This window comes from Vipera ursinii, assembly GCF_947247035.1.
Source record: "Vipera ursinii genome assembly, chromosome: 8".
Classification (NCBI taxonomy): domain Eukaryota; kingdom Metazoa; phylum Chordata; class Lepidosauria; order Squamata; family Viperidae; genus Vipera; species Vipera ursinii.
Window position 1 is genome coordinate 22,972,995 of NC_139519.1, and position 27,012 is coordinate 23,000,006.

At 42.6% G+C, this 27,012-nt stretch overlaps 1 protein-coding gene across 1 annotated transcript in view; it reads right to left on the reverse strand.

Annotated features, from left to right (window-relative positions):
- Nucleotides 1-228: 228 nt before the first annotated feature.
- Nucleotides 229-27,012, reverse strand: part of GRIK4 (glutamate ionotropic receptor kainate type subunit 4) — a gene marked incomplete at its 3' end in the record, with an annotated part of 162,084 nt that continues 135,300 nt past the window's right edge. The window contains exons 12-19 of the mRNA XM_083368287.1: nucleotides 17,081-17,194; nucleotides 12,485-12,594; nucleotides 10,354-10,527; nucleotides 8,031-8,196; nucleotides 7,654-7,879; nucleotides 6,329-6,457; nucleotides 1,350-1,468; nucleotides 229-600 (exon numbers count right to left, since the gene is read on the reverse strand). Coding sequence (XP_083224413.1) covers nucleotides 229-600; nucleotides 1,350-1,468; nucleotides 6,329-6,457; nucleotides 7,654-7,879; nucleotides 8,031-8,196; nucleotides 10,354-10,527; nucleotides 12,485-12,594; nucleotides 17,081-17,194 — 1,410 coding nt within the window. The remainder of the gene's footprint in view (nucleotides 601-1,349; nucleotides 1,469-6,328; nucleotides 6,458-7,653; nucleotides 7,880-8,030; nucleotides 8,197-10,353; nucleotides 10,528-12,484; nucleotides 12,595-17,080; nucleotides 17,195-27,012) is intronic.

Here is a 27,012-nt window from a genome sequence, read left to right on the forward strand (position 1 = left end):
TTAGCCAGGAGGGCTTTCACCCAGGACACGTAGAAGGAGGAACGTTAGAGACTCTCAGATACGACAAGTGACAATGCTGCCGTTGGGCTCACTCCCAGCCTAAAGCTTTGGTGTGCTCTCGAGAAGCTGGGATGCCACTTTATTAATTTAAAAATAGTTCAACACTGTGTACAAGTCTCATGTTCTGTAAAATGGAACATTAGCTTCTGTTTTGACAACTCCCCTGCTTTATTCAGGCTCACTGCTGTTCGTCACTTTCTCCCATTCCAGACTCTCATCACTTTGCACAAGGGAATCAGGTCCAGGCCGGACACGAAGACCTTGGAACCTCCGGCATTCGGGACACACCCGGATGTGCGTGCAGCCTCGAGCAACCAGGGCAGCTTCTTGTGCAAGTCTCTGTGCCAGCTGGTCAGGGTCCCCCCCACCACAGAGTTTGCCATTACTGAGGGTGGTCATGGTAGTAGCGCGGGCTCTTCGGTCTTCTTGTATAATGGGGCGAGTCCGAAGAATAGCCCCTCGCCTTTGACGGGGGTGAAAGCTGTCCTTGCAGAGAATGATGCTACGCAATTCTGACACCATCTCCTGGCAGGCTGATATCTAAGATGGGGTTAAAAAACAACAACAACCAAAAACCCAAATATTAGAATACTAGTGGTGTTTTTTTTTTTTTTTTAAAAAAAACTGGTTCAATGTCAGTGGGGAACCACCTAAGAACTGTCTGTGGTGCTTTTGGTTAGATTGGGAGTTCCTAAAACAAAAACAACTCTCAACAAGGCATTGCAAGCCATGTCCATAACGCTACCAGAAAAACTGTATGGATGCAGGTACTAGTAGTTAAGCCTGACCCGAGAGCATTTTTATCTAATGGTGTAATAGAAAAAAAATTGACACTAAGCCATTTTGAAAATAGTTCATAAATTATAACTAAAAATTGTTATAGTTATACTTTAATGCAAAGTATATTGTTTTGTACTATAGTATGAAAAACTATACATTCCTTTGTGAATAACATTCCATTTCCCCAACTTTCAATATATTTAGAAACTCTGCTCTTCATTTTACTTCATGGTATTCTGAGTGTTCAGTCAGCCTCTGAATATACTGACATATTTGTTCTTGCTACGGAAGTCTATTTCAAATCAGAGAATAGTCTCAACTTTCCATGAGTTATGAAGAAGCTTAAGAGATGCGTGGCTGTCAAAGCCTACGTAACAGGTCTACCAGGTATTTAACTTACACATTACCAAGGTTACCTAATATTTTCTTTATTATACAGACATTAGATGATCTTTTGATTCAACACACTTAATCAAATGTTAGAGCATGCATCTATAACAAAAACTTACTTCAGAATGTTCAGAGTGTCGGAGACTCCATAAGAACTCCAGCATTGCCATAAAAATCGCTACGATTAAACCGCATATCAGAACCACAAAGATTCCACCTATATTCTCCATTCCTAGACCTATCATAAAACAGACACACATAGAAACAGCATTAGCACAATGGATTAACTTCTGAGAAGCCACAAATTGCTGCTAGAATTTGCAAGCAGTGATTTGTGTGATCAAGTCTCCCACCCACGATTAACATTAAATTAACCTTGGCATATTATGCAAATAAGCAACATGATGTAATGGCAGAAGAGGATCATAGCTAGCTTTCCTTGCATGCTAAGTTCGTATAAAAGCATTTGCCCTTAATAACCCAGCACGTTAAATTAAAGAACAGAAAGTAGTTTGGTAATATGGATGCCCAGCAAGAACGTACTACAACATACTAATTTTCAGTACTGATGAGTTAATAATTCCTTAGGAATTCAAACTAAATTCATGAAAATAGAATAGTCTGCTAAAATACATAGAAACATATGTATCTTGGAGTCTTTTTGGAGTAGTTCCTGCTGTCAGAAGAGTTCAAACAAACAATGAAGATGGCTATCTCTAAAGCAACATTTCTCATCCTTGGCAACTCTAAACTGTATGGACTTCAGCTCCCAGAATTCTGCAGCCAGCTATGGAACATTTCTGGGAGTTGAAGCCCACATATCTTAGAGTTGCCAAGGTTGAGAAACATTATTTCCTCCTCCTTGCTGACGGAGAAGAAATCGAGTCATGGTGGCTGGGGAATCCTGGGAGTAGAAGTCCACAAGTCTTAACGTGTTTATGTTTGAGGACCCCTGGTGTAAATGGATCCCTCTCCAGGTGGGGTGGATGCCCTTAATGTTTAAACTATGTAGATAAAGCTATCTACATTTAAATCATCTGGCAAATGTTTTTTTCTCTACAGATATACCTAAAGAAATAACAGATGGAATAGAGACAAAACAAATGATAGTAAAATAAGTGATTACCGTAAGTCAAATATCTTGCTGGGGCATCATTAGAAATTTAGCAAATGGGAGAGCAAATATCTCAACATGAAGATTACAGATTAAATAAAATGACAAAACCAGAACAATTGGCAAGAATAATAATGGAAAAATTCTGAAATTCTGCTTGATACAAGAAGACACAAAGAAAAAATAAAGCAAAGGCTTGAATCAATGGGAGAGTGAAGACATAAACCTTGGAATTTCTGTTACGCTTTTGAGTGAGGCTTCATATGGTTATATATATATGGATATATGGATTCATGTATATTTTGTCCCTCTCGATGAAATCAGAAATAACTTTTGAGATTTTAGGCAACAAAGACTTTTGCTACAGTTAATCACTGTAATCTTCTGCCAAGGATTCCTTTGGTAAATGGTCATCCATATAAATATGTAAAATAAAGAAATGCCACTACATTTACCAGGGTCAAGCCCACACAAAGAATTGGAGATTTTCTGTGTGCTTTGCGTGACTTCCAAGTCATTCTTGAGTTCAGCCTGTGAAATATTGATTTCCTTTCTCTAATAAAATGCATTGAATATGTAACTCGTATCTCAAGTTCTTTATTAGCAGCTCTGGTTTAAAAACAAAGTCTAGATTAATCTTGCTGAGACCAAAGCAGCATATATCTGTATCTATAATTCTTGCCGGAGGCAATGCACCTTTGGCTGCGGTGTTTTTTTAACTGGGACTTGGATAGACTTCACTTGACTGAGCAGCAGACTGACTCACAAATGATGTGGTAGCTTGTATCAGAACTGCTGAGTACAATTCTTAATCAATTCAGACACCTATAAAAGTTGCCTCTCTCCTCCTGGGCAGTAAATCAAAATGTGAGAATCAAAGATTTATTGACAGTCCCACAGGCTTTTTAGAAGGAAGCCTCGCCACTCCTCCTTGTAAATCATTGTCCAGTTGTTTTATTTGTGCAAGTTGAGGGTCACATCTCTTTGTGTCTGCCCAATGAGCTTTCAGGTGTTCGAATCAAAATTTGTTCCAACCATGTAGCAAATCAGAGTGGCAGAAGCAGCGATTCTTCCACAAAGGTGCCAATTAAAGGTCTGGGCCCTCAAAGAAGGGAAGTTGCCACCCGCAGAATAAGTCATTACAAACGCCTGACAATTTATGTAGCATCTTCCACCAGTTGCCTCTTAAGCGGATATTTGAAACATCGCCACCAAAATTGAAAAGGCTGCTCTCTTTTCCATTTTCATTCTAAAAAATGCAGTTTTAACAGTTTTTGCACTTAAAAACAAAGGACCTGGTTTCTAAGTTTCTGAGTCCTTTGGGAGAAGGGCGGTATACAAATTTAATTAAATAAATAAATAATTCTCCCATGGGTTAATAGCAAGGTTGTTTGTCTCCTGCCAGAATTTCTCTATTCCAGGCTGGGTGTGTGTGTGATAACACCCCACTTGTACCGTACTACACCAAAGCCCCAATTGCCCGGAGACCCCTTGCTCACACGAGAATGAGTCCCTAACTACTTTGGCTGATAGATATCTGCCAGAGCTGGTTCTCTTCTGCGGGAGGGGGGGCTCCTGTTTATTGATGGGTCCCTATGTGCTCCTCTTCTCCTCTCCTCCCTCACCGGAGTCTATTTCATAATTTATCGGTTTATTTTTGTTTCTTTGAAGCTTAGTTATGTGTTTCAGATGTCAAGATGAAGCAATTAGTGCTTTCCCTGGTCTCGGGATGTCGGAGGCTAAGCAGGAGGCAGGTAAAAGTGCTCTTGTAACATAATCCTGTCTGCAGAATTGGCGTGGGATTTCCACCGAGAGCAGAATTGTAAAAGCAATACAAGAAATAACATATATCTGAATAACAATCAGATCAATGTAAAGAAAGCAATCTGAGGTTCATACACACACACACACACACACACACACACACACACACACACACACACACATCATGGACAGAGGGAGGGAGGAAGAGATTATAAATCAGTGATGCCCTTGAGGACCACTCAGAGGCTCCAACTGGTACAGAATGCAGCCGCGAGAGTTGTGTTGGGAGTCTCCCGATACTCCCATGTTACACCCCTGCTCCGTGAGCTGCATTGGCTCCCAGTTGTCTTCCAGGTGAGATTCAAGGTGCTGGTAATGACCTACAAAGCCCTACATGGCATGGGTCCGGATTACCTATGGCAGCACCTGCGGCCGGCGTCAACTTCCCTCCGCCCAGTGCGCTCCCACAGAGGGCCTCCTCAGGGTGCCACCGGTCAAAGAATGTCGACTGGTGGCCCCCAGGGGGAGGGCGTTCTCTGTGGGCGCGCCGGATTTATGGAAGCATCTTCCGGTTGAGCTCCGGATGGCGCCCGACCTTCGCTCCTTCTGGCGCGATCTAAAGACCTACCTGTTCGAACAAGCCGGCCTGGCCTGATGGGTGATGGGTTTGGGTTTTATTGTTTTTTATGTATTTTAACTTAACTTATTGTTATAGTTTTTGGGCATCTTGTTTAATCTTTTTTAACTTTTGTATTCTTGTTTTTTAACATGTATTGCCCTGTTCACCGCCCTGAGTCCTTCGGGAGAAGGGCGGTATACAAATAATAATAATAATAATAATAATAATAATAATAATAATAATAATAATAATAATAATAATAATAATAATAATAATAATTTTCCTTTCAAAATTGCTTCTAGGATGCCTCCCCTGCTTCCCAATTTTTTCATCTTTATGGTAAAACATAGATTTGAAGCAAAGATGGTTTCCAAATATCTACTTTCCTTTATGAACTGTCCAACATACAGAACACTAATTATTTGCCAGATGAAAGATACAGACTGTTATCCTTTTTGCTTTTGCTTCATGTGTGTTTCCCCCCCCCCCCAAAAAAAAAGGAGCATAAATGAATGCTATGCAAGCCTGAATGTTTTGGCTTCTAAGAGTCTAACGGCCTTTATGGCTTCCTTTGGTTCTAGGGGCCAATTTTTTTCCTCTGGCCAAAATTCTTTCAGTCTCAAAAAACAAAAAAACAGAGGGAACCTTTCAGCTTTAGGATAGAAAGGATGTCATTCCAAAAAAAGGGGAAAAAGAGTGCTATAACCAGCAATTGCTTTGGGATACCATGAAGTCAGGACAAAGCCATGGTTTTTTTCTGGCAATTTGCATAATTTCCTCCAGCTCCAGAAATATATTATTATGAGCAACTGCTTCACCTTATCCTCATTCTTAACAGTTCTGTAGATTCTGTTGATTGACCATTGGTCTCTTCTGATGAACTTCCAGTGCCTTTTAAAGGCCTTCAAGATTTGGATAGCATCCCTGGAGTGATTGATTTTCTGCTGTGATGCAATGGACATTCAATACAAATACCTTTGTTCTTTCACCTGCCACAGTACAGGTAGTTCTCAATTTACAACAGTTCGTTTAGCGACCGTTCGAAATTACAACAGAAGTAAAAAAAGGTGACTTATGACCATTTTTTACGCTTATGTTCCTTGCAGGGTCCCCGTGATCACGTGACCCAAATTGAGACCGCTTGGCCACTGACTCACACCTATGACCGTTGCAATGTCCCGGGGGGGTGTCACTTTATCCCCTTTTGTGACCTTCTGACAAGTAAAATCAATGGGGGAAGCCAGATTCACTTTAAACAACTACTGTATGTAACTTGCTTAACAACTGCAGTGATTCGCTTCACAACCCTGGCAAGAAAAGTCGTAAAATGAGGCAAAACTCCCTGAACAAAGGTCTCACTTTGCAACCAAAATCTGGGGCTCAGTCATGGTTGTGGAGGGCCACCTGTGTTGGTTACCTGGGCGAGAACAACCTTGATGTTCTCCGCGTATTAGAAAGAAGAACCCTTGCATTAGAAACGCTTCACCACCCTTGAGTCTGAAAAAGGACGTATCCCTCCAATTTTTGCTCAGGAACGATTCTATCGCAGTGCAACTTTTATTACCAGGCAACCACTGGCTAGAGAAAGTGCCGGTTATTACCCTTAGCTCGATGGTCCTCTTCTTTCGGACACTGTCCGCCCTCCCACCATTTTCGCTTCAGGATTTCCAGACGGTTGGTCTCCTGCAGCTGGAGAATGGCCAAGTCAAACTCATCGCGGAAAGCAGAACCTGTAATGCCCAGGAAGGGGTAGGGACAAATCAGAGACCGAAAGAATAAGCAACTCTTATATGGGTTCTGTCTTGGGGGAATTTCCGTTTCCTGTTTATGTCCATTTCTTTTTGCAAAACACTGCAGGAAACCCTGAACGTCAGGTTAAAAAAAAAAGTATTTTAAAATGTATTCTTGCCCTGAGTCTTTTAAAGGTACAAAGGGAGAAGCTGTGCTAAAACTCTCCTGATGTCCTCTCTGAGGCTGTGACGCACGCAAGGAGAACGAAGACATCTTCTGCAATCTCTTGAGAGTTTTAATATGTTTATTGCTAAAGCCTAGAAGTCTTTTGTGTTATGGAAAATCCTTCTCATAGTGATATTGGTCCGAATGTGTTCCTATTTCTCCCTCTTCCTACAATAAAACCAGTGCATATAAAGCTAGGTAGGTTCAGCTGGTCACTAGGGAGATGGATTCATTTCCTTCCCCAATCCCCACAAGAAATATGGTTTATTTCTTATCTCAGAGTTCAAAGAGAGTTCTTCAGCAAGCAAAGCCGTCTGACAATTCAGTGTGGGTTAGGAATAACTTCACCATGTTCTTTTTGAGGGCTGAGGTCATGCGTAAAAGGGCTTCTGTTGTTTTATTAATCTGTATGGTCTATTAATGCCCTGAACCTCTGCAAACAGCTCAGAATAGCTAGAAAGTCATCCCAAAGGGCTTTTTCAAGAGGCAGCTGGACTTCCCTTTTTTTTTCTTTGAAGACGTTTCACTTCTCATCCAAGAAGCTTATTCGGCTCTGGCTGGATGGTGGGGAATGGAAGGATTTATATTTCTTGCAGACCGCTGGTCATCTGCCTTCTTTTAGAAAGTCGTGGAGGCCACTTGGAGGCTTATCTGTGTCCTCAGGGTCACCTGAGTGGTGCAAATGGGTGTGGAGCCTTCTTGGCTGCAAGGCAGAAAACATCCTTCATGGTCTCAACGACTCTCTAAAAGAAGGCAAATGACCAGCTGTCTGCAAGGAGTAGAAACCTTTCCATTCCCCACCATCTAGTCAGAGCTGAAGAAGCTTCTTGGATGAGAAGTGAAATGTTTTCAAAGAAAAGCAAGAAAGTCCAGTTGCCTCCTGGAAAAAAAAAGCACCTTTGGGACAACCAGACCTGTGTGACTGAGATTCTCCACAGACATTTAGCTAGAATTTCACTTCGCTGCCTACCGACTGGCATGCCAATCCCGTAGCCCTTGGTGTCCAGAAGGCCCCCGACCTGGGTGAGGTTGCAATTGCGCTGGCGGTAATACTCGTTCATGGTGGACTCCAGCAGGAATGCATAGTTCGAGTTGAGCACCCGTGTGATCCCTTCTTCCGTGCTTTTAACAAAGACGCTCGGCTGCTTAGAGTACATGTAATTCCACATTCTCTGATATGTCTGGTACCGCGAGTTCTTAACGAAACAAAAGAAGCAAAGGTTTAAGCCTAACCATGCAACGTCTTGGACAGAACATCCTACAGAGCCAGCTATGGGCTTGATGATCTATTTATCTCTTTGGCACAATGAATTCTGGCCTCACGACCTCCGTCGGCAAAGGGCTTACTTGGAAAAATGTCATGCTGGAGCCTCCGTGGATTGTGCCGTACTCAATAGCTGTCTGGTCAGCCAGATCGTCAACGGATTCAATGGGCACGTCCATGCGTTGCACGGTGAGAAAGGCTGCCAGGTTAGCTGTGTAGGAGGAGATGATGATCAAGGTAAAAGCCCACCTTGAGTGAAAGAAAGGGAAGCAAAAGACACAACGGAAATGATCTGGGCTTTGCATCTTAGGGGGATCCCTTCCCTTCCGAAGGGTGCTAAGCATCCATGACTACCTAAGAAGGCAATGTATTAAGAACCGGCTGGGTTAAGAGAAAAAAAGTTTTGTTCTGTTCAATCTGTGAAAAATAAGGGCATGTGTTCTAGAATCAATGGACATCTTATAAAGCAGCCTTTCGGAACTTGGTTCCCTCCAGATGTGCAGAAAGAGCAACCCGAAGGCAAAGGGAATTGAGATGCAATTCTCCAACGTCTGGAAGGTGAATTAATTTTGTTCGTGTAATGCTACTTCCTCTGCATATCAGAACCTGGTGAGGGTAGGGTTGGATACAGAAGAAAGCATTGCAAGACTTATTTCTTCCAAGTGGGATCATTGGATGCCAAATTATTATTGTGTATAAGCTATTTAGGGACGCGGTGGCTCAGTGGGTTAGGACGCTGAGCTTGTCGATCAGAAGGTCGGCAGTTTGGCGGGTCGAATCCCGAGTGCTGCGTAACAGAGTAAGTGCCTGTTACTCGTCCCAGCTTCTGCCAACCTAGCAGTTCGAAAGCACGTAAAAATGCAAGTAGAAAAATAGGGACCACTCCGGTGGGAAGGTAACAGCGTTCCGTGCGCCTTTGGCGTCTAGTCATGCCGGCCACATGACCACGGAGACGTCCTCGGACAAGCGCTGGCTCTTCGGCTTTGAAACGGAGATGAGCACCGGCCCCTAGAGTCGGAAACGACTAGCACACATGTGCGGGGGAACCTTTACCTTTACCTATAAGCTATTTGGTTATTAAAGTTTCAGGATGTTTCTGACTTTTTTTCCCCCCCGACAAAACCCAAGGGCATTACAGAAAAAAAGGTTATGGAGATTAGCGTTTACATAGCTACTGGAATTGAGAGATATTATACAGTATACTAGCTAAGAGCCAGAAAACCATGTAATAGAGAAATGTCGTGTCTTTGCTTAGAAGGAAAGCCTGTTTTTATCTATCTCCTTTTTTACCCTCTGCTGCTCATAGATTTCCGAGATTCAATCTGCAACTAAGAGCAAAAACATTAATGCCAACAAACTCTGGGGGATACCAAATTTATCATCAGATTTCATGCTAGCGTGGTGAACTAATAGCTTTGTTTAGAATTTAATTTAAAAAACCTTGAAGGATTATGGAAAATTTGTTCACTTAATCATTGGGAGATATGAGTATATAAAGCTTCTCCAAATGTATTAACACGGGAATATCTAGACCAGACATGTCAAACACAAGGCCCCGGGGCCAGATCCGGCCCACAAAGTGGTTTCACGTGGCCCGCGAAGCCATCCTGGAAACAGTGAGGGAACGGCCCCCACTGCCTTGGCCCTGGCCCAGAAACCCTCCTTCTGCCAGAGACCCTCAGATATGTCCCACTCCTGCCCAGGCCCCCATAGGCACCCTTGATGCGAATGATGTAGAGATGGCCATGCCCACCCAGTAGGCCATACGCACTCCAGCCATGCCCACCCTGGCCATACCCACCCGGCCCCTTGAGGGCAACCACAATGCTGATGCGGCCCTCAATGAAATTGAGTTTGACACCCCTGATCTAGACCCAGAGTGCCATTAGTGTCTCAGTTGCTATTGCATTGGATGTCTTCTCAGTTATTTGGGTTTGGCTAGTCTAGAGAAAAGAAGGACTTGGCGGGACATGATAGCAGGATTCCAATAATTGAGAGGCTGCCACAAAGAGGTGGGGGTCAACTTATTCTCCAAAGCACCAAAAGGCAAGATAAGAAACAATGGATGGAAACTAATCCAGGAGAGAAGCAACCTGGAATTAAGGAGAAACTTCCTAACGGTGAGAACAATTAACCAGTGGGACAGCTTTCCTTCAGAAGTTGTAAGTGCTTCATCACTGGAGGTTTTTAGGAAGAGACTGGACAGCCACCTGTCTGAAATGGTATGGGGTCTCCTGCTTGAGCAGGGGGTTGGACTAGAAGACCTCCAAGGTCCCTTCCAACTCTATTCTGACTGATTGATTGATTGACGTAAGCAAAGATCTCACCCCAAATAACCTATGTTGATAACATTATATGGAACCACCCCAAGAAGAAACATGATTGTTTTTGTTTTTATTTCCTTACCAGACTCCACTGACACAGCGGGTGGACAAAGCTCGTGGGGCGATTGTGGATCCCTGTTGCATGAATCCACCGACAGGAAACCACAGGCTATTGCCCAGAGAATACTGATTTACCAGTAGATTGCACCGTCCTTGAGAACAGGGATGGGGGCTGTACCACTCATAGGGTGTCAATCTGCAGCATCAAAACACAACACATCCTGTTACACTGGCACACAAACACAGGGTGCCACAGAAGCAAGAGTGATAGAATTTCCCCAGATGTGTAATTTCTCAAGGTGAGGTCTTGCACATCGCACAATTATGATCAATTTGAAACCAGGACAGAATATATCACCTTTGCCTGCATCTTCATAATTGTTTAGCCATGTGGAACTTAGGGAGAATTGTTTACTCTTAATAAAGCTAATTTTTTAAAAAAGAGAGAGAGAGAAAGGCTCAGATTAGCAACTCTCTGATTAATTCTCCTTGACAACAGTTCAGAGGCTGGCAGGGATTATTTAAAATGGCGGCCCCCAGCCTTTTGGGCACCACAGATCGGTTCTGTGGAGAGAGGTTTTCTGTGGCCATGGTTTTGCGTGCTGCCTCCATCCCATGGATGGGGCTTTGCTTGTTTGGCCCGGTGCTGGGAAACTGATTTAAAAGCATGTTATTTTACACAGCCCTCGTCTTTCTCACTCTAGAAGACTAGTTATTACTCAGGGTTATTGCTTGGCAGAAGATTTTCCCCCCTCTTTGGTCAGTCACGTGACACTAGATGTCTGTTATCTGACTCCCCATGTCATTGGGGGAGACATATTTAGAAAATGGATCCAGAGCAGCTGTAATCTTTGTGCAGGCAGCCTCCCACTGTTATAAGTGGTTTCAAATCCTGTGTGTTGCTGAAAATCTTTATGAGCTCATGAATCTGACAGTTTCAGTTGCACTAAGAAACCCCTCCCCCCAAAAAAAGGTGGTCAGTATTACAGCTTTGTAGCATTCATGGGCAAGAGCCTTGGTGGAGCAGTGGGCTAATGCCTCCTTAAGTAACACCAGCTGCCTGCAATTAGTGCAGGTTCGCATCCCACCAGGCTCAAGGTTGACTCAGCCTTCCATCCTTCCCAGGTAGGTAAAATGAGGACCCAGATTGTTGGGGGCAATTAAGCTGACTTTGTAATAATGCCGCTTGGGGTGTGTGTGAAAGCCCTAATAAGCAGGCATATACATAGAATGAAGGCTACTGCTAAGCTTGTAAGCCGCCCTGAGTCTTCGGAGAAGGGCGGGATATAAATGGAATTAAAATAAAAAAAAAATAAAATCTACAAAGAGCGAAAATCTGTGGTGTCTCTTGTGGAAACGAAAGAGATGCAGTCATGTTTGGATTGGAAAGAATTGCAATGCTAGGGGTCAGAAAATTCTGTTTCTACTAAAAACAATTATTGCAGGGAAGAGCAATAATCCAGCACTATCACATATATAGCAATGTACAGCTATGATCTACATTTCCGAAAACTTAGATTTTAACCTTCTTAGATTTTTTTTTTTAATTTCGGTTTGTTCTAATTTAGAGAAATTCTGGACATTTATCAAATGAAAATTATACTACAGTGATCTGGGCTCACTTTTAGAATGTGGGTATACATTTACTAATAGATATAATTCATTTTAAATAAAACATGGCACATACTGTCTTCTGTTTACACCGATCCAAGGTTAAGATCATAGTTGTACTGTTTTTAGAAATAATGTGATCTCTTATATTTGAAATAAATCATTGGTGACCTAAGCCTTAGATGAACCCCATGTCATTTGTGTTGATCTATTGATTGATGACGTCCTGCAAGAACTGTGGTGTTTCCTGGAGATGACTGGAAAGTCAATAGACATAAACATCCCCTCCATCCTTCTTCCCTCCCTCATCAGCCATGGACAAAGCAACCACATTAGATTTCTCCATGTACTTCTTAGAAGCTGCCAGTAAGTGTCACTGTGAGGACAAGGAATAGGCATAGAATGAAAAGTGTTTGAGTATTAGTAGCTCAGATCTCCAAGCTTGGTGATTTGGCTGCAAACATTTCGTTTCCATTTGGAGTTGGGGGGACGGACACAACGTCAGTATGTTTTCATTTCAATAGAATGAAAAGTTAACCTACCTGGCCACCAAGAAGAGGACACAGCTGACTGCAAGGTAGGCAAGTAACATGAAGAGCCAAACCCCCGGAGAAAACGGATCCAGAAAAGAGAAATAGCCAGGCTTGCGCCCCTAAGGCAGAGATAATAATAATCGCCACAGTTCAGTTCTATGACTTTCATACAAATTTAAAAGCAAACATTTGTTGAACAGAATAATTACAAATTACAAGACAGAGACACTACACATGTGTAGCATGTGGTTGTGAAACTGGTAATTGCACAGTTGCCCTGGTGCACGTGGTCCCACATTAGAAATAGAGGTAGTCCTTGACTTATGACCACAATTGGGCCAAAAATGTCTTGTTAAGTCAGGCATTTATTAATTAAATTTTGCCCCATTTTATGAGCTTTCTTGCCTTTGTTCTTAAGTGAAACACTGCAGTCGATAAGTTAGCAACACGGTTGTTAAGTGAATCTGGCTTCCCCACTGACTCTGCTTGTCAGAAGGTCGCAAAAAGGGGATCGCCAGACCTTGGGACATTGCACAGTCATGAATATGAGTCAGTTGCCAAGCCTCTGAATTCTGATCACGTGATCACGGGGATGCTGGAAAGGTCTTTTTTCCTTTCCCCAGTGCCGCTGTAGCTTTGAACAGTCACTAAATGAGCTGTTCTACCTGTACTTTTTCCTTTAATGTATAAGTAGCATATCTTGTCCTATCAAGCCCAGACCTCTAATTTCTGTTACTGTATTTTTCTACTGCCAGGAGCTTTTGGCATAAGGGACCTTGAGCAAACGTGATGCAGATTTCTCCCACTTTGATGAGATGCCCATTTAGACTGCTCTAAAAGGAACTCACGCGTTTGTTAAACAGAGATATCCATTCAGGTGAACACACAGAAAGGCCGTGGCAAGTTTCACTGTTGGAAAATACAGCAGTATCATCTCCCTGCTGACAATATGCACCGAACCCCTGAGTCCCAAGGCCTGATTTAATGACCCCCCACTCCACAATATTCCATTAGTTTGAATGGGGGGGGGGTGCAGAGGAAGAAAGCTGTGTTTTTAACAGCAGGTCAACGAGCTCGCGCTCCTATTAGAGTCCCCGTGTCAGAAAGCCACACTTGATTAAATTGCAACACATGAAATTGAGACAAATGACAGGCCCATTTGAGCTTGCCATTTGTAGTTATTTCTGATGAAGCTTGTGCGCGTGTGTGTTTGTGTGTGTAGAACGGGGTACGGGCAAGCCAGGTCTGAGGACTGAGAAAAGAAATGATAGAAGACAGAAGCAAAATGTCATCTCAACGGAGAGGAGAAAGAGATGAGGCAATGCCACTTGAACAGGCTGGCAAAGGTTCTGCAGTTATTTGTTGGGAAACATCTGATGGGAACCATAGATGAACACAACGTCAGCTGCAGTTTTCCGTGCCGCAATATGAAGGGAAGAGGCACAGATGGGCTTTGAGCACCGTTTTCATCAGATCTTCACAGGAAGACTAGTGTGACGAGTTTTCAAGCCTTCTAGTGTTAAATTAATATTTACTCTTTTAATTACTTAATTGCTGCACTGCTTTTATACAGTATATACTAAGCAATAGGGTTTCCCCCCCTCTCAAAAAAAAAACCCATAGAGAAGTTACCGAGGAACTCTAAGGCACAAGAGCTGACATTTGGAGAGGTAATGTGAAGAACAGAAAAGGAAAGCAAAATGCTCTACTAAATTCTACATTTGAGCTCTAAGGGGATCCAACAGTACCTATTGGTTCCTTTCTGTAACGTGTCAGATTTTTTTTTTTAAAAAAGGTTGACCCTGGAAAGTCCCACGGCACAAAGCCTGCCTCCTACCTGCTTTGAAGGACACAAGGAGAACTCTTGTCCTAAACTATTGAAAAGACTTGTTCAAATATATTAATACACCTCTCATATAAGCTTTACTAGCATCCCAAACCATCTCAATAGAAGTACCTTTATGCATATTAATTTTAAAAAATTCCTTCATCTGCTTTTTACACTCTTCCACATTTTCCTGATATCTAAACAAATTTTCATTTAAGCGCCAGGACCGTCTATCCCTATTATCTTTTTCTATCTCTAACCATACTGGACTATGATCAGACATAGTTCTTGGACAAATCTTGATCTTCTTAATCCTAGAAAAAAAATAATTAGTAATTAATACAAAGTCAATCCTGGAAAAAGACTTGATTTAGCAATTCTTTGCTTTCTTTCGAGGCTGGCTTTTTTTAAAAAAAGAAGAAAATAGAAACCATGGACATAGCATTCTGTTGCAAACTGCAGTTTGAAGGGACAGAATTCCATGGCAGATAGGCCACCAGAACAGGTAGATCATACGGTTTAGATCATATGCTAAATGTGTCAGCGAAGTTTCCATCACGATAGTGGAAAACGACAACAGGCAGAATCCTATGTTTGGCCCATTGGCAAATGCTTTTCTGCCATTGGGCTGATGGCATACTGGAGGGAGGATATGGAGGTGCCCTTCCTTTCTGGGGAAAAAGCATTTCCTACTAGCAGATACCGGAGAGGCAGTTAGCCAACAGGCATGCCTTTCCCAATTCTGGAAATACTGAGAAGGAAATAGGCCAAATCATGGCGATGAATTGCGCGAATAGGTAGAACCTTCTGCCTACTTCTTCTGGTTCTTGGAGTATTTGTTGTGTTTCTGCTCTCAGGGCTGAGACCAACTAATAAAATGGCACAGTAGGACGGGGCAAGGAAACTCCTATCTAAGGAGAACTGAATTGATAAGCTTCCTTTTCTTTTTCTGCCTTCCCCCCCCCGCCCCGAAATCTGCCTCCTCTTCCCTCTCTCCTCTTAAGCCTATTTTTTCAGAACATTTTTTTTTCTTTCAGTGAGGACATTACTGGGTGGTTTTGTTTTCTTTTGTTTTTTTCACACCTCCAGCTGCAGCTCAATCCAAGGGCAAAGGCAGAATTAGCATCCATCTCGGCTTGCATCGTAGGGACACGGTGGCTCAGTGGGTTAGGACGCTGAGCTTGTCGATGAGAAGGTTGGCAGTTTGGCGGGTCGAATCCCGAGTGCTGCGTAACAGAGTGAGCGCCTGTTACTCGTCCCAGCTTCTGCCAACCTAGCAGTTTGAAAGCACGTAAAAATGCAAGTAGAAAAATAGGGACCGCTACGGTGGGAAGGTAACAGCGTTCCGTGCGCCTTTGGCATCTAGTCATGCCGGCCACATGACCACGGAGACGTCCTCGGACAAGCGCTGGCTCTTCGGCTTTGAAACGGAGATGAGCACTGGCCCCTAGAGTTGAAAACGACTAGCACGCATGTGCGGGGGAACCTTTACCTTTACCTTAGGCTTGCATCTGTCAATATAATGGCCAGCTGATTTTTGCACAGGGATTAGAGAGAGCAAGTCAGCCAGTCTGGGATAAAATAGAGTTGTTGTTCAATAGGTGAAGAGGCTGCCATCTGAGTGGTGGGCCCATTTGTCTAAAGGAGTTTCTCCCGCTTGTCTCCCTAATGGAGAAATGTGGGAGTTCTAGTCCCATAAAACCGGAAGGCGTCTTGTTGGAAGCCGAAACCAAATGGCAATAGGAACATGGACGTTCAAAGCTGAGGTTCCAAAATAGGCTTGCACATTTGTCAAGGAGCATCGTCCAAGAACGGAGATTTGTAGAAATTAGGAAGCCCTTCTATCCGTGAATCAGGGTCTCCTGAAGGTAGCCACAAGCACTCTCTTCCTTCTTCTATGCTCCGTGAACTTCTGGAAGGAGAACAGATAACTCCTAGGAGGGAATTATCCACACCACTTTGCAAAGGGCAGAATTCATAGGTCACAGGATAGGTGGTTTTTTATTATTATTATTATTATTATTATTATTATTATTATTATTATTATTATTATTATTATTATTATTATTATTATTATTATCATGTTTACAAAAGGTACCATGAAAGGTGACTTTAACCCCAAAAGGTTAAAGCTTCCATTGACTCAAGCTAGGATCTTGGAAACCCGTCAGGAGATTAGTTTGATTTTCATTTCAGCCTGCAGCCTGGTTTGCCCAGGTGGTAACCCATTCAAGTGCTAATCAAGGATGACCCCGATTAGCTTTTCCTCTCAATCAGCCCAAATGAATTAGCTCCTGCCCTACCAGCTTTGATATTCCACTGCAGAATCTAATTTCTGATTGTGAGTTTTATAATTAGTGCAATTTCTAATTTTCCCACAATGTTAATTAAAAAAAAAGCGGACAATATCTGGCGCAGCATCACAAGTCTCTTGAGCAATTATTGCCCTAATAAAATCCTCAACAAGCTAATTTTGAGGTTTTAAATAATACCAACATAATGCCTTTAAACCAGGGGTAGGCAACCTTGGCTCTTTTATGACTCATGGACTTCAACTCCCAGAATTCCTGAGCCGGCTGGCTCAGGAATTCTGGGAGTTGAAGTCCATGAGTCATAAAAGAGCCAAGGTTGCCTACCCCTGCTCTAAACAGTAAGAAAACAAAAAGAGGTTTTCCCTCCCTCTTTTTGGTAGATACACCCTCACAGCTATTGCTTTGTTCAACGTTTGTATGCAGGTATCCCTCAACGTGCAAACGCTTTTAAGTGATGTATCTTACCAGGTGAACGCGATAGAGGACGCTGATCCCCAGCGTCATGAACGGCTTTGAGAAATCTATGACCTTCTCTCGCTCTGCTGTAATGGTCAGGCCGGCGACGGCCAAATCAGCTTTCTGAAAAGGAAGCACAGAGAGATTGATACCTGTTGCCCAAACGGGGTTTGGGGTAGTGAAGAAATCTGAGGTGGCTGATTTCTAAAGGATTCTTCTCCTGGAGGTTTTCCCTAAGGAAGAAGGCTTGAGGGAAAGATATTTTTTATGGTATTGGCTGTCTGTGTTTGTGTGTGTGTGGAGAGAGAGAGAGAGAGAGAGAGAGAGAGAATGCAAAGTTAGGCACATCTGATAAATGCCTTCAGCAAAATGAAATTGAAAGAAGCAGCCGACTCAAGGTCATAGCCCAGGATTCTTAAAGAGGTCTGAGTTGAAGGCAATTTGGTCCCTAAGTTTTTCTATTGGTCATTCTTCAAAGCAACTATTTTAGTAAAAACCACAGTGGAGAAGAGATTTCCACCAACAATCAGAACCCCCGTTGCTGATTCTGGAGGATGTAGCTCAATCTTTTCGACCCCTTCTCTGCTTTATTGGGAACAGACAATCAAGTTAGGCTTCTGTTCCATCGGCCAAAAGCAGACATTCCAACCAATCACAAACATGCAACTTACAAGCAATTTCCCCCAGAGAAATGAGTTTGAACTTCTGCCTCTCTCTTGCATGGCTATGGAAGCCACCGGTCATTGGAACAAAAATCCCAAATCCCTGTTCTGCATCCTACCACACAGATGCCTGAAGAGATCTTGGAATAATCTTGGAACTAATAATGTGAAGTGTATCATTTCATGCCAGTGGGGGAGAATAATATATGGTAATGCTTCTCTTTTAAAGAGGATCAAACCTTTCCCAGGTCACAAAGCCAACAGAGCAAGAATGGATTGGAGACACCTCCTCTTTCTGTGTGTGGACTGTTCCTGTTTCAACAGCACTTGCTTTGTACTAGGAAGCTAAGCAGAACCTTAAACATCTTTCCCCCTTGCCACCTGGAGTCTGAAAAGGTATACTCTATCACCAATGGCAACAATCTCCAATTAGGTGTCCTTTAGCGGTGATGGAATTTCCAGAGGTCTCAGAAATCTTCTGCTCCATGTGTGCATTGGGCCTAAAGGAAGCTGGTATCATACTGAGAGTCAATGCAACATATTGGTTAAGAGGCTGGCATAGTAGCATTAGCAATAGCAGTTAGATTTATATACTGTCCCATAGCGCTTTATAGCCCTCTCTGGGCAGTTTACAGAGTCAGCCTATTGCCCCCAACCATCTGGGTCCTCATTTTACCAACCTCAGAAGGATGGAAGGCTGAGTCAACCTTGAGCCGGTCAGGATCGAACTTCAGGCTGTGGGCAGAATTAGCCTGCGATGCTGCCTTCTAACTACTGCACCAACCTCAGCCATAGAAACTCCCTGGATGATTTTTGAGCCTTCTCAGCCATTCTACTTTGTAGGGTTGTTCTTTTATGCAAAAAAAAAAAAAACAACCCAGGAAAAAGTGGTATGTAGATCATTTTGAGTTACCAAAGGAAAAGCAGGGTGGAAGTCCAATAAAAACTAACTAATAAACCAGAAGAGTGTAATGTATGGAGCTCTCCATGGTTCTGATTCAGGGCTCCATTCTTGGAAGATCATATCTTTCCCGGAATGCAGCCACAATCTATCACAGCTGGCATTTTGCAAATGGAAGCTGGGCTGCAACACCTTTAGTTAAAAGAACACGGCTGCAGAAACAGCCATAAACAAATAACAGGACTTCTTCCTTTCTTCATATTTAAATGGAGGTGGTGATGCGGCAACCTTGATAAGAAATCAGAACGAGCTATGCCTTACAACAAATTATTATTTTTAACTCATTTATATAACTTGGATAAGGGTGTTCATTTTAAATGTGACTTTTATCACCTCTGGTCTTATTTAATGTCATGAAACTGCTCTTTGAGGGTGTGTATTTGTTTCAAGGAACCCAAACAGTAGCAAGCTCCAGCCTCACACACTGGTATTAATCCCAAGGTAGGAAGCCGTTGCAATGCTTCTGCAAATTAACTGTACATATCCTACCCTTGTGCTTTACATCTCCAGGCTGGTAGGTTCCTCATTGTAGAGGAACTCGTAGAAACAATAAACAGGGATTTATCACTCATGATTCATAACCAAAGTTGAAAACCTCTGACAAGTATATCAAAGGCTGGGGTATCTTGTAATCTGGGGTATTTAGTTCTGCTGTAACATAATGCATCCATCATATCATCTGTTTGTCTCTCTCTCCTCAATTTATATGGTCTTCCACCTATCAGTTTTTATGGTCACTCTCTCCCCACGTGATTCTGGACAACTAACATCCTATTAAAAATAACAAATTATCTGTCTAAATATGTCACCTGACCCAGCTGGAGTAATGTAACCTTTTAGTTTGTGGACTTGAAATACAAACAACTTGATTGTTCCTTTCGGTAAGCCATTGGAGAGAGAAAAGAGCTATATTTAAACTTGCATTTAGAAGGTGAAAACAATGGAACAGCAGCAACACCACTCCTTGTAATCCTGAAAAGTTTGTTCAACCTTCTCCCCTCTGCAGAGAAACCTTGGTTCTTATTAAGTCTTATGGAAGTGGCTCATATTATTTCAGAATTCAGCCTCTACCTGTGACTGCGCAGATAAAATAAACTATTATTTTTCGGTATCTCCATCAAGAACAAATAGCGGCTATATTGGTGCATCGAGACTCTACACAAAGACATTTCATACATCCCTTTATCCTTCAGCACTTTAGCACATAAGCCAAAAGAAGCAGGTTTTTCTTCTGCTAGACAAAAAAAAAGAGATTCTTCCACAGAGTCAGAATATTTGTCTGTGAACTAAAAGACAGAAGGTCACCACCTCAATCTTTGTGTTTGATTAAGATCCCTGAAATCATGGTCTATCGCAGCATCTGAACATCTGACTCAGTATGTTGTTTGGAAAATACAACATAGATTAAAGTGCTCTGATGGATTAAAGTCCTGCTACTAATGAAACCCACCAAATTTAGACCCCTTTTAAGTTCTCCTCAGTTCAAGGAAAGCTCCATTTGATGCAAACCACAGAGAGACTCTGTTCTACAGAATTTGTCCCTTGGTGAAAGGCATAGACCTTATTCCATCCCCAGCAACTATTTACAGGAAAGCATGTAGCAGCTCTCTTGCTTCCTTTATTAGACATTTAAAGGCCAGTAGACTATTTTCAGCAAATGGAAGTTGACACATCAATCACACTTGCAGAAGATAATGGTTTTGCTATTATGTTTAATACCACAAATGATTCACAAAGGACCTTTATATTAATGTGAGTTCTCTGGGGCACTGGGGGTTAGGTGTCATTATGGATTTAGATGGCAAAGAACGCCCTTGTAAAACCAGAGATCGATATTAAAATTAACATTCTCAAGAAAAGGCCATTGTCAAAGCATAAACCACTAGAGACAGCTCCAGATTCAGCCACAGCTTTGTTTCATACGGTATTAACCTTGTGAACTCTAAAGCTTCCTCCTTCCGTTATGTATACAAGATGGACAGTGAATAAGATTTATATGTTACTTATATGTAAGGTTGTAGGTCTATACCACAGGTCTGCAACCCGCGGCTCCGGAGCTGCATGCGGCTCTTTCAGCCATCTCCTGCGGCTCCCAGTCCTCTGCCATGTGCAGTCCAAAAAAAAAAAAAAGTGGGACTAAAAAAGTTCAACCAATCAATTCAAATATGTAGGGTAGGTGCATATCTCGCCTTGGCTCCACTCTTCAGTCAAACCCTGTTCTGCACATGCGTGCATGTACGCGCATGCGCACACATTTTTTGCGGCTCCCAGTTTTTCCTTTTGTGAGGGACCTGGTTCCGAGTGGCTCTTTCACTGTTTCAGGTTGCTGACCCCTGGTCTATTCATATACTGTCTATAGTATGTTTAAATGTGTGTTATGTATGTGTACACTAAATTTCATTTTTAATGTGTGCCATTGTGCCCACAATAAAAAATGACAATAAAGGCGCTCTCTCTCTCTCTCTCTCTCTCTCTCTCTCTCTCTCTCTCTCTCTCTCTCTCATCTATCTAAGGTTTCTAGCAATAAAAGTCCATGGATTCTTCACTCTGCTCTCAATGATCCGCTTGAATTTTGAATCTGATCAGGGCACCAAAGATTGATGTCTCAGCCAACCTGCCTGTCTATTCAACTGAGTCTCCAGGGAGTAATCTTTGCAAACGGATCGATGCTAGCAAGATCTGTGAAGTTTGGGTCTTAGGATCTGGATCTGAAATGATGCTGTGCTGACTAAGAATGATAGGACTTGTATTCATATTCGGAAGCACTAAGTTAGAGATACGAGAGAATATTTGCAGCTCAGGGTTGACCTGTGGGATTCTTGGCGTTCTATGAGCTTGGTTGTTTTCCACTGTGTGTAGGGTACTGATGATGCTGCCTAGTTTGGTAATGAAATGTCTGCAAGAAAACAACCAAGCTCAGAGAGCACCAAGGGTCCCACAGCACTAAGTGGGATAAGACAGAGCTATTTCATGTTTCTCTTGGTTCTTTTTTTGCTCTCTGTTTTTCGTTGGCTATTCTGGGACTTTGCCCTCTCCTGCCACACAGACTTTCTTCCGGTCTTCTTAGAGTGATGGTTAGTACTCTTGGATCTCAGGGCAAGTCAGTCCTGATTGAGAGCACAGACGTAGTTTCAGGGCTACTTCTATGCAGTGGGATCTGAACGTTGATAAGAGAGTTGGCTGTACCCAAATCAGCAAGTTAAAGCTTGTCTTTTTGCAATGATAAGCTGTTACTCATTATCTTTTCTTTTCCTAAGCTCATAGTTTTTTGACTTAAAGATTGATTATTCTCCAATAATCAACATTCTCCAAAGCGCCTGAAGGCAGGACAAGAAACAACGGATGGAAATGAATCAAAGAGAGAAGCAACCTAGAACTAAGGAGGAAATTTCCTGACAAGGAGAACAATTAATCAATGAAACGGCTTGCTTCCAGAAGTTGTAAATGCTCCATCACTGGAGGCTTTTAAGAAGAGACTGGACAGCCATTTGTCTGGAATGGTAGAGGGTTTCCTGCCTGAGCAGGGGGTTGGACTAGATGACCTCCAAGGTCCCTTCCAACACTGACATTCTGTTATTCCGATCAATTTCAAAAAGTGGAAACATCATGGGAGACAGAACATATTTTGTCTTTGTGATTGCATAGATGATGAATTAGGCAGCTGGAATTGTTGTTGCTTTGACTTTCTTGCTTGTGATTTTAGCATTGTTGTGTGCCATCCAAAATTGTGCTTCAGAACAATAATAAATATATAAATATTCTGGTGGCATCAGTATCTCCAGATGCTTCTCAGTCAGAAGCTTACTTCAGTCAGAACAAAAGCCTGCCTGCATCGAAAGATCTCATGTGTGTGATCCCGCTCGGTTTTTCATTAAAAGTTGATGTTGTCTCTGGTTTGGGAAGCCTGCTCAATAAAGCCCTGGGTCCCAACAGAATTCTTACTAACCTCCAATGCTGAATTCCATTGCCTTGGCAGCTAAGCCCTCTTTCAGTTAAAATTCAAGGGAGTCCAACCTTTTATAGTAAATTAATCTGGCAGAGTAACTAACCGAGTTAGTTTTGGCTCTACTGGTGAAAAATGCTGTTTGATAGTATTGAAGACGGCGGGCACAGTTTAGTAAGAGAAGATTTGCTAAAGTCCTGTGGAAATTTATCCACAGTCAGCACCACGCCTAGGTTGCCTCCTGCAGCTGTTTAGGTAACACCTGCCCAATGACAAGAAGAAAGGTTGTCCGAAACATCTGTGGGAGTTGGACAGAGAATTTTGCCAGAGACTAGAGGTGATCAGAACCAACAGATTCTGTTTCATTCTTTCGTTCTAAGGCTGGAGGGAGGTTGATTCTTGGGCTCTACTTCTGCCTAAGACAGGGGTAGGCAACCTGGCTCAGGAATTCTGGGAGTTGAAGTCCACGAGTCATAAAAGAGCCAAGGTTGCCTACCCCTGGCCTAAGAGAATGGGAGAGAAGCACATGACAGAGACACTCTGCCATATCATCCCTTAAGGAAGACTAACATGTAAGCCTGTATTTTACACTTGTACCCCCAAAATTGTTTTTTTATAGTAATGATACATCCCCGTACCCCATCTCCCCAAAGACACAGGAAGAGCTTGATGCAATGCTTCCAAAATATGGAGTTGGTTCCTAATTCAACTCACGCAAGAAGGGACTTTAAACAAATTCTTGGCTCCAGAACGACCGTGTGATTCACTTAACGACTGCACTGATTTGCCTAACATGCATGGCAAAAAAAGAAGAAAAGGATATAAAATCAGATGTGCCCCGTTTAATAACCACCTGGTTTAGCAATGGAAACCCTGGTCCCAAATGTGGCCGTAAGTGAAGGGCTACCTGCGAATACTCACGCGTCTACCAATAATGTAATATGTATAATAGCACGTGTTAGGATCCCGTAGCAAGTGGTGCATTTGGAAACCTCTGCACATTCTGGGGTGGGGGAAGGGGAAGCATGAAACCACGGAGGATTCTTAATGCATTTATTCCCTCTTAGAAATAAAATCAGGGAAATAAGAAGTCCACAGTGTAAGATTGAATTTTGATAAGAAATGTCCCAGGCATATCCCTGCATTAGAATCCGGGTCCAAACTGTGCTAGCATCCTCCAGTGCAGAACACAGAATCCTAGGGCTGGAAGGGATCTTGGAGGTCATCTAGTCCAACCCCCTGCTTGAGCAGGAAACTTTATCCCATCCTGGTCAAATAGTTGTCCAATCTCTTCTTTAAAAACCTCCTGCGATGGAGCATGTACAACAATTACCCATTAATGGCTGTTCCCTTCCTGTCCACGAGTTGGGCAGCTGTATAAATTTGTTGGATAACTGAAATAAAATCTCTGCCCAAATATATGCAAACACACCAGGAAAATGTCTTCCAATCTCCCCAAATATTTTGGCCTCTCCTCTCCTCTCCTCCTCCCTCTTTCTCTTTCCTTGCACAAAAGATGATTCCCCCCCCCCAAGTTGGAACAGTTTCTTCAGGCCACCTAGTCCAGGTGTAGGCAACCTTGGCTCTTTTATGTAGGGCTTTTTTTCTCATAGAAGGCTCAGAACGGAGTTCCGGCACCTTTTTTGGATGGAACCTTGTAGGGTAGGCAAGGCGGATTGTATGACATGTGTAAGTTCCAGCACCTTTTTCTTTTACAAAAAAAGCACTGCTTTTATGACTCATGGACTTCAACTCCCAGAATGCCTGAGCCAGCCACACTGAGGGGAAAGGGAGAAGTTTCCAAACTGAGCCATGCTGGCTCAGGAATTCTGGGAGTTGAAGTCCACGAGTCATAAAAGAGCCAAGGTTGCCTACCCCTGACCTAGTCTCACTGGTGGAAATTACAAAAAGGCCCCCTCAAGAAGACATTTTGTGTGGGCTGCCTCACATTTGACAAACAAGCAAATAAGGACTGAATTCACAGCTATCGTGACAGGTGACAGCTCCAAAAGTTCGCCCAAGCTTTCTTGAGGCGCCTCTATGGTGCAAGGAAGGCGACTCTAAACTGGATGGACCCAAAATCTGTATCAAAGATACGTTGGGTCAGTCAATTTTTTTGTTGCTGAGTGATTGCATTTCTCCAGGGAGAGAGAAGTGGATTCATTATTATCCAGCAGTGTTCCTCCTTATGTTTTTGATCCATTTACAATGTTTATTCAGAAGTCCCATTTAGCCGGGCCTCTGGAGTATAAAAATAAAAATATTATCCTTCCTGATCTGTCTTGCTTTATGGCTTCCTGTCCAACCCATCTAGGAAATGGGTGATGAATTCCTCGTTAATTAATTTGTTTGTTTCCCAACGATAAACAAAATTATTACTGCCATCTTTTCATTTCACATTTTCCCTCCTTTCCTTTCCTCAGTAAGCTGATTAATTAAAGATGATTCATCTCTATTCCTTCAGCTAAATTGAACTGAAAGAAATAAAATGGGAAGCCTTCAACTGAAAGCACAATAGCCCACTGGACATTAAATCACGAGTAAAGGGGGGGCGGAAACCCCAAACCCCAAACATCGGGTCTAAAACATGCCGGAAAGCGAAGAAGATTGCAGCTGTGGGCAATGACATCTTTTCATTGTATCACACAAAGTGAGCAGGAAACAGCAATCCCAGAGAAATCAATACGAGAGCAATCGCAGTCAGACGGCTCCCAACTATTCACTCTTATAAAGCGGTGGCTGCTGTGTCAATGTTCCTTAGTTTGTGCGCTGACTTGCAGAAGAGGTCACCCATCCTAACGGCTGAGTTCTTAATTCTCCGTTATGCTGAACAAGCATCGCTACATTACGAGTTGGAGGAGAGGCTGGGCAGTACGGTGACTAACAAATTGTAGAAATAACATTAGTCTCCAAGCAAACTGTAAGCAGTTCATCTGACTATCTCAAAGTGCCATAACTTACAGTCCATTACGGCATTCTTTTATGCATAGCGCATTACAATGCATAGCGCATTATAATTCCCCAAGAGGGCACTGTCTGGCTTCCTTGTTTTATAGGCTGTCCTGCCAGCTGTGATTTATCTTGTTTTACCCTATTTTCGTGAATTTGGTTGGCTTGATTACTGTGAATGAGGGTCAGAGTCCTCATAAGAAGATGTTTCCCAAGGATGGAAAACTGTCTTCCAAATGGGCAAATTTACCCGCAGGAGCAGACTCTGAAATGAATCTGGCCTTGGCAGAAGTGTGGGCAAGATAGAGCAGCTGGAAGGAGAGGAGGAGGAGGAGGAGGAGGGAGGGAGGGAGGGAGGGAGGGAGGAAGGAGGAGGAGGGAGGAGGAGGAGGAGGAAGAAGAAGGAAGAGGAGAGAGGAGGAGGAAGGAGGAGGAAGAGGGAGGAGGAGGAGGAAGAAGAGGAGGAAGAGGAGGAGAAGGAGGTGGAGGAAGAAGAAGGAGGAGGAGGAGGAGGAGAAAGAAGAAAAAGTCCTCAACTTTCAACCATTTGTTTAGTGACCATTCAAACTTATAATGACACTGGGAAAAGGTACTTATGATAGGTCCTCAACCGGCATCTATTTACCCCAATTGCAGTATCCCAAGGTCATGCGGTCACCATCTGAGACTTTCCCAGCCAGCTTCTGACAAGCAAACTCAACGGGGGAAGCCGCATTTGCTTAACGATCGTATGATTCACGTTAACAACTACAGTGTTTCACTTAACAGTTGTAGCCAAAAAAAAAAAGTTGTAAAATTGGGCACGACTCCCTTAGCCTTGCTTAATAACTAAAATTCTGGTCCCGTGGTCGTAAGCCGAGGACTCTCTATATCCCAGCCTTATTAAGAAACTGAGATCTATTGCAATTTTTCATTTTCCCACTTACTACAAATTGCAGGCCATTTGAAAATATCATTTCTAAAGGCTGTCAATTTGGATGAAAAATGTTTATTTTTCTGCAAGAAATATTGAAAAGGGACATTTCGCTCCGCAGGGGGTGGGTCTATATTTTTTTTAAATGACTAACATAAATGACATTTTATGGCAAAACAAAACAAAACAAAATAAAAATAACAGCCTTCAGATTATTTTATTTATGACTTGTTTGGTCCAGCCTTCTCATTCATCTCTGCTAGGTCCTATTAAGAAATTAAATTTAGATTGTAATGAATAACAATAGAGTTGAAGCTCCTTGCAGCACATATTTTAATCATTATCATATATATATGTATAATTGCCTTCAATTTTGCAACGCATTGTGTAGAGCCAGGAGGTTGTATAAAATAATTGCAACAATGAAGTGTAGTCAAATTTGTTTCAGACTGCAGTCATTTTCTTTTCTGCTACTATCTTGAGAACACGCTCAGATGTGGCCTTAAGAACATT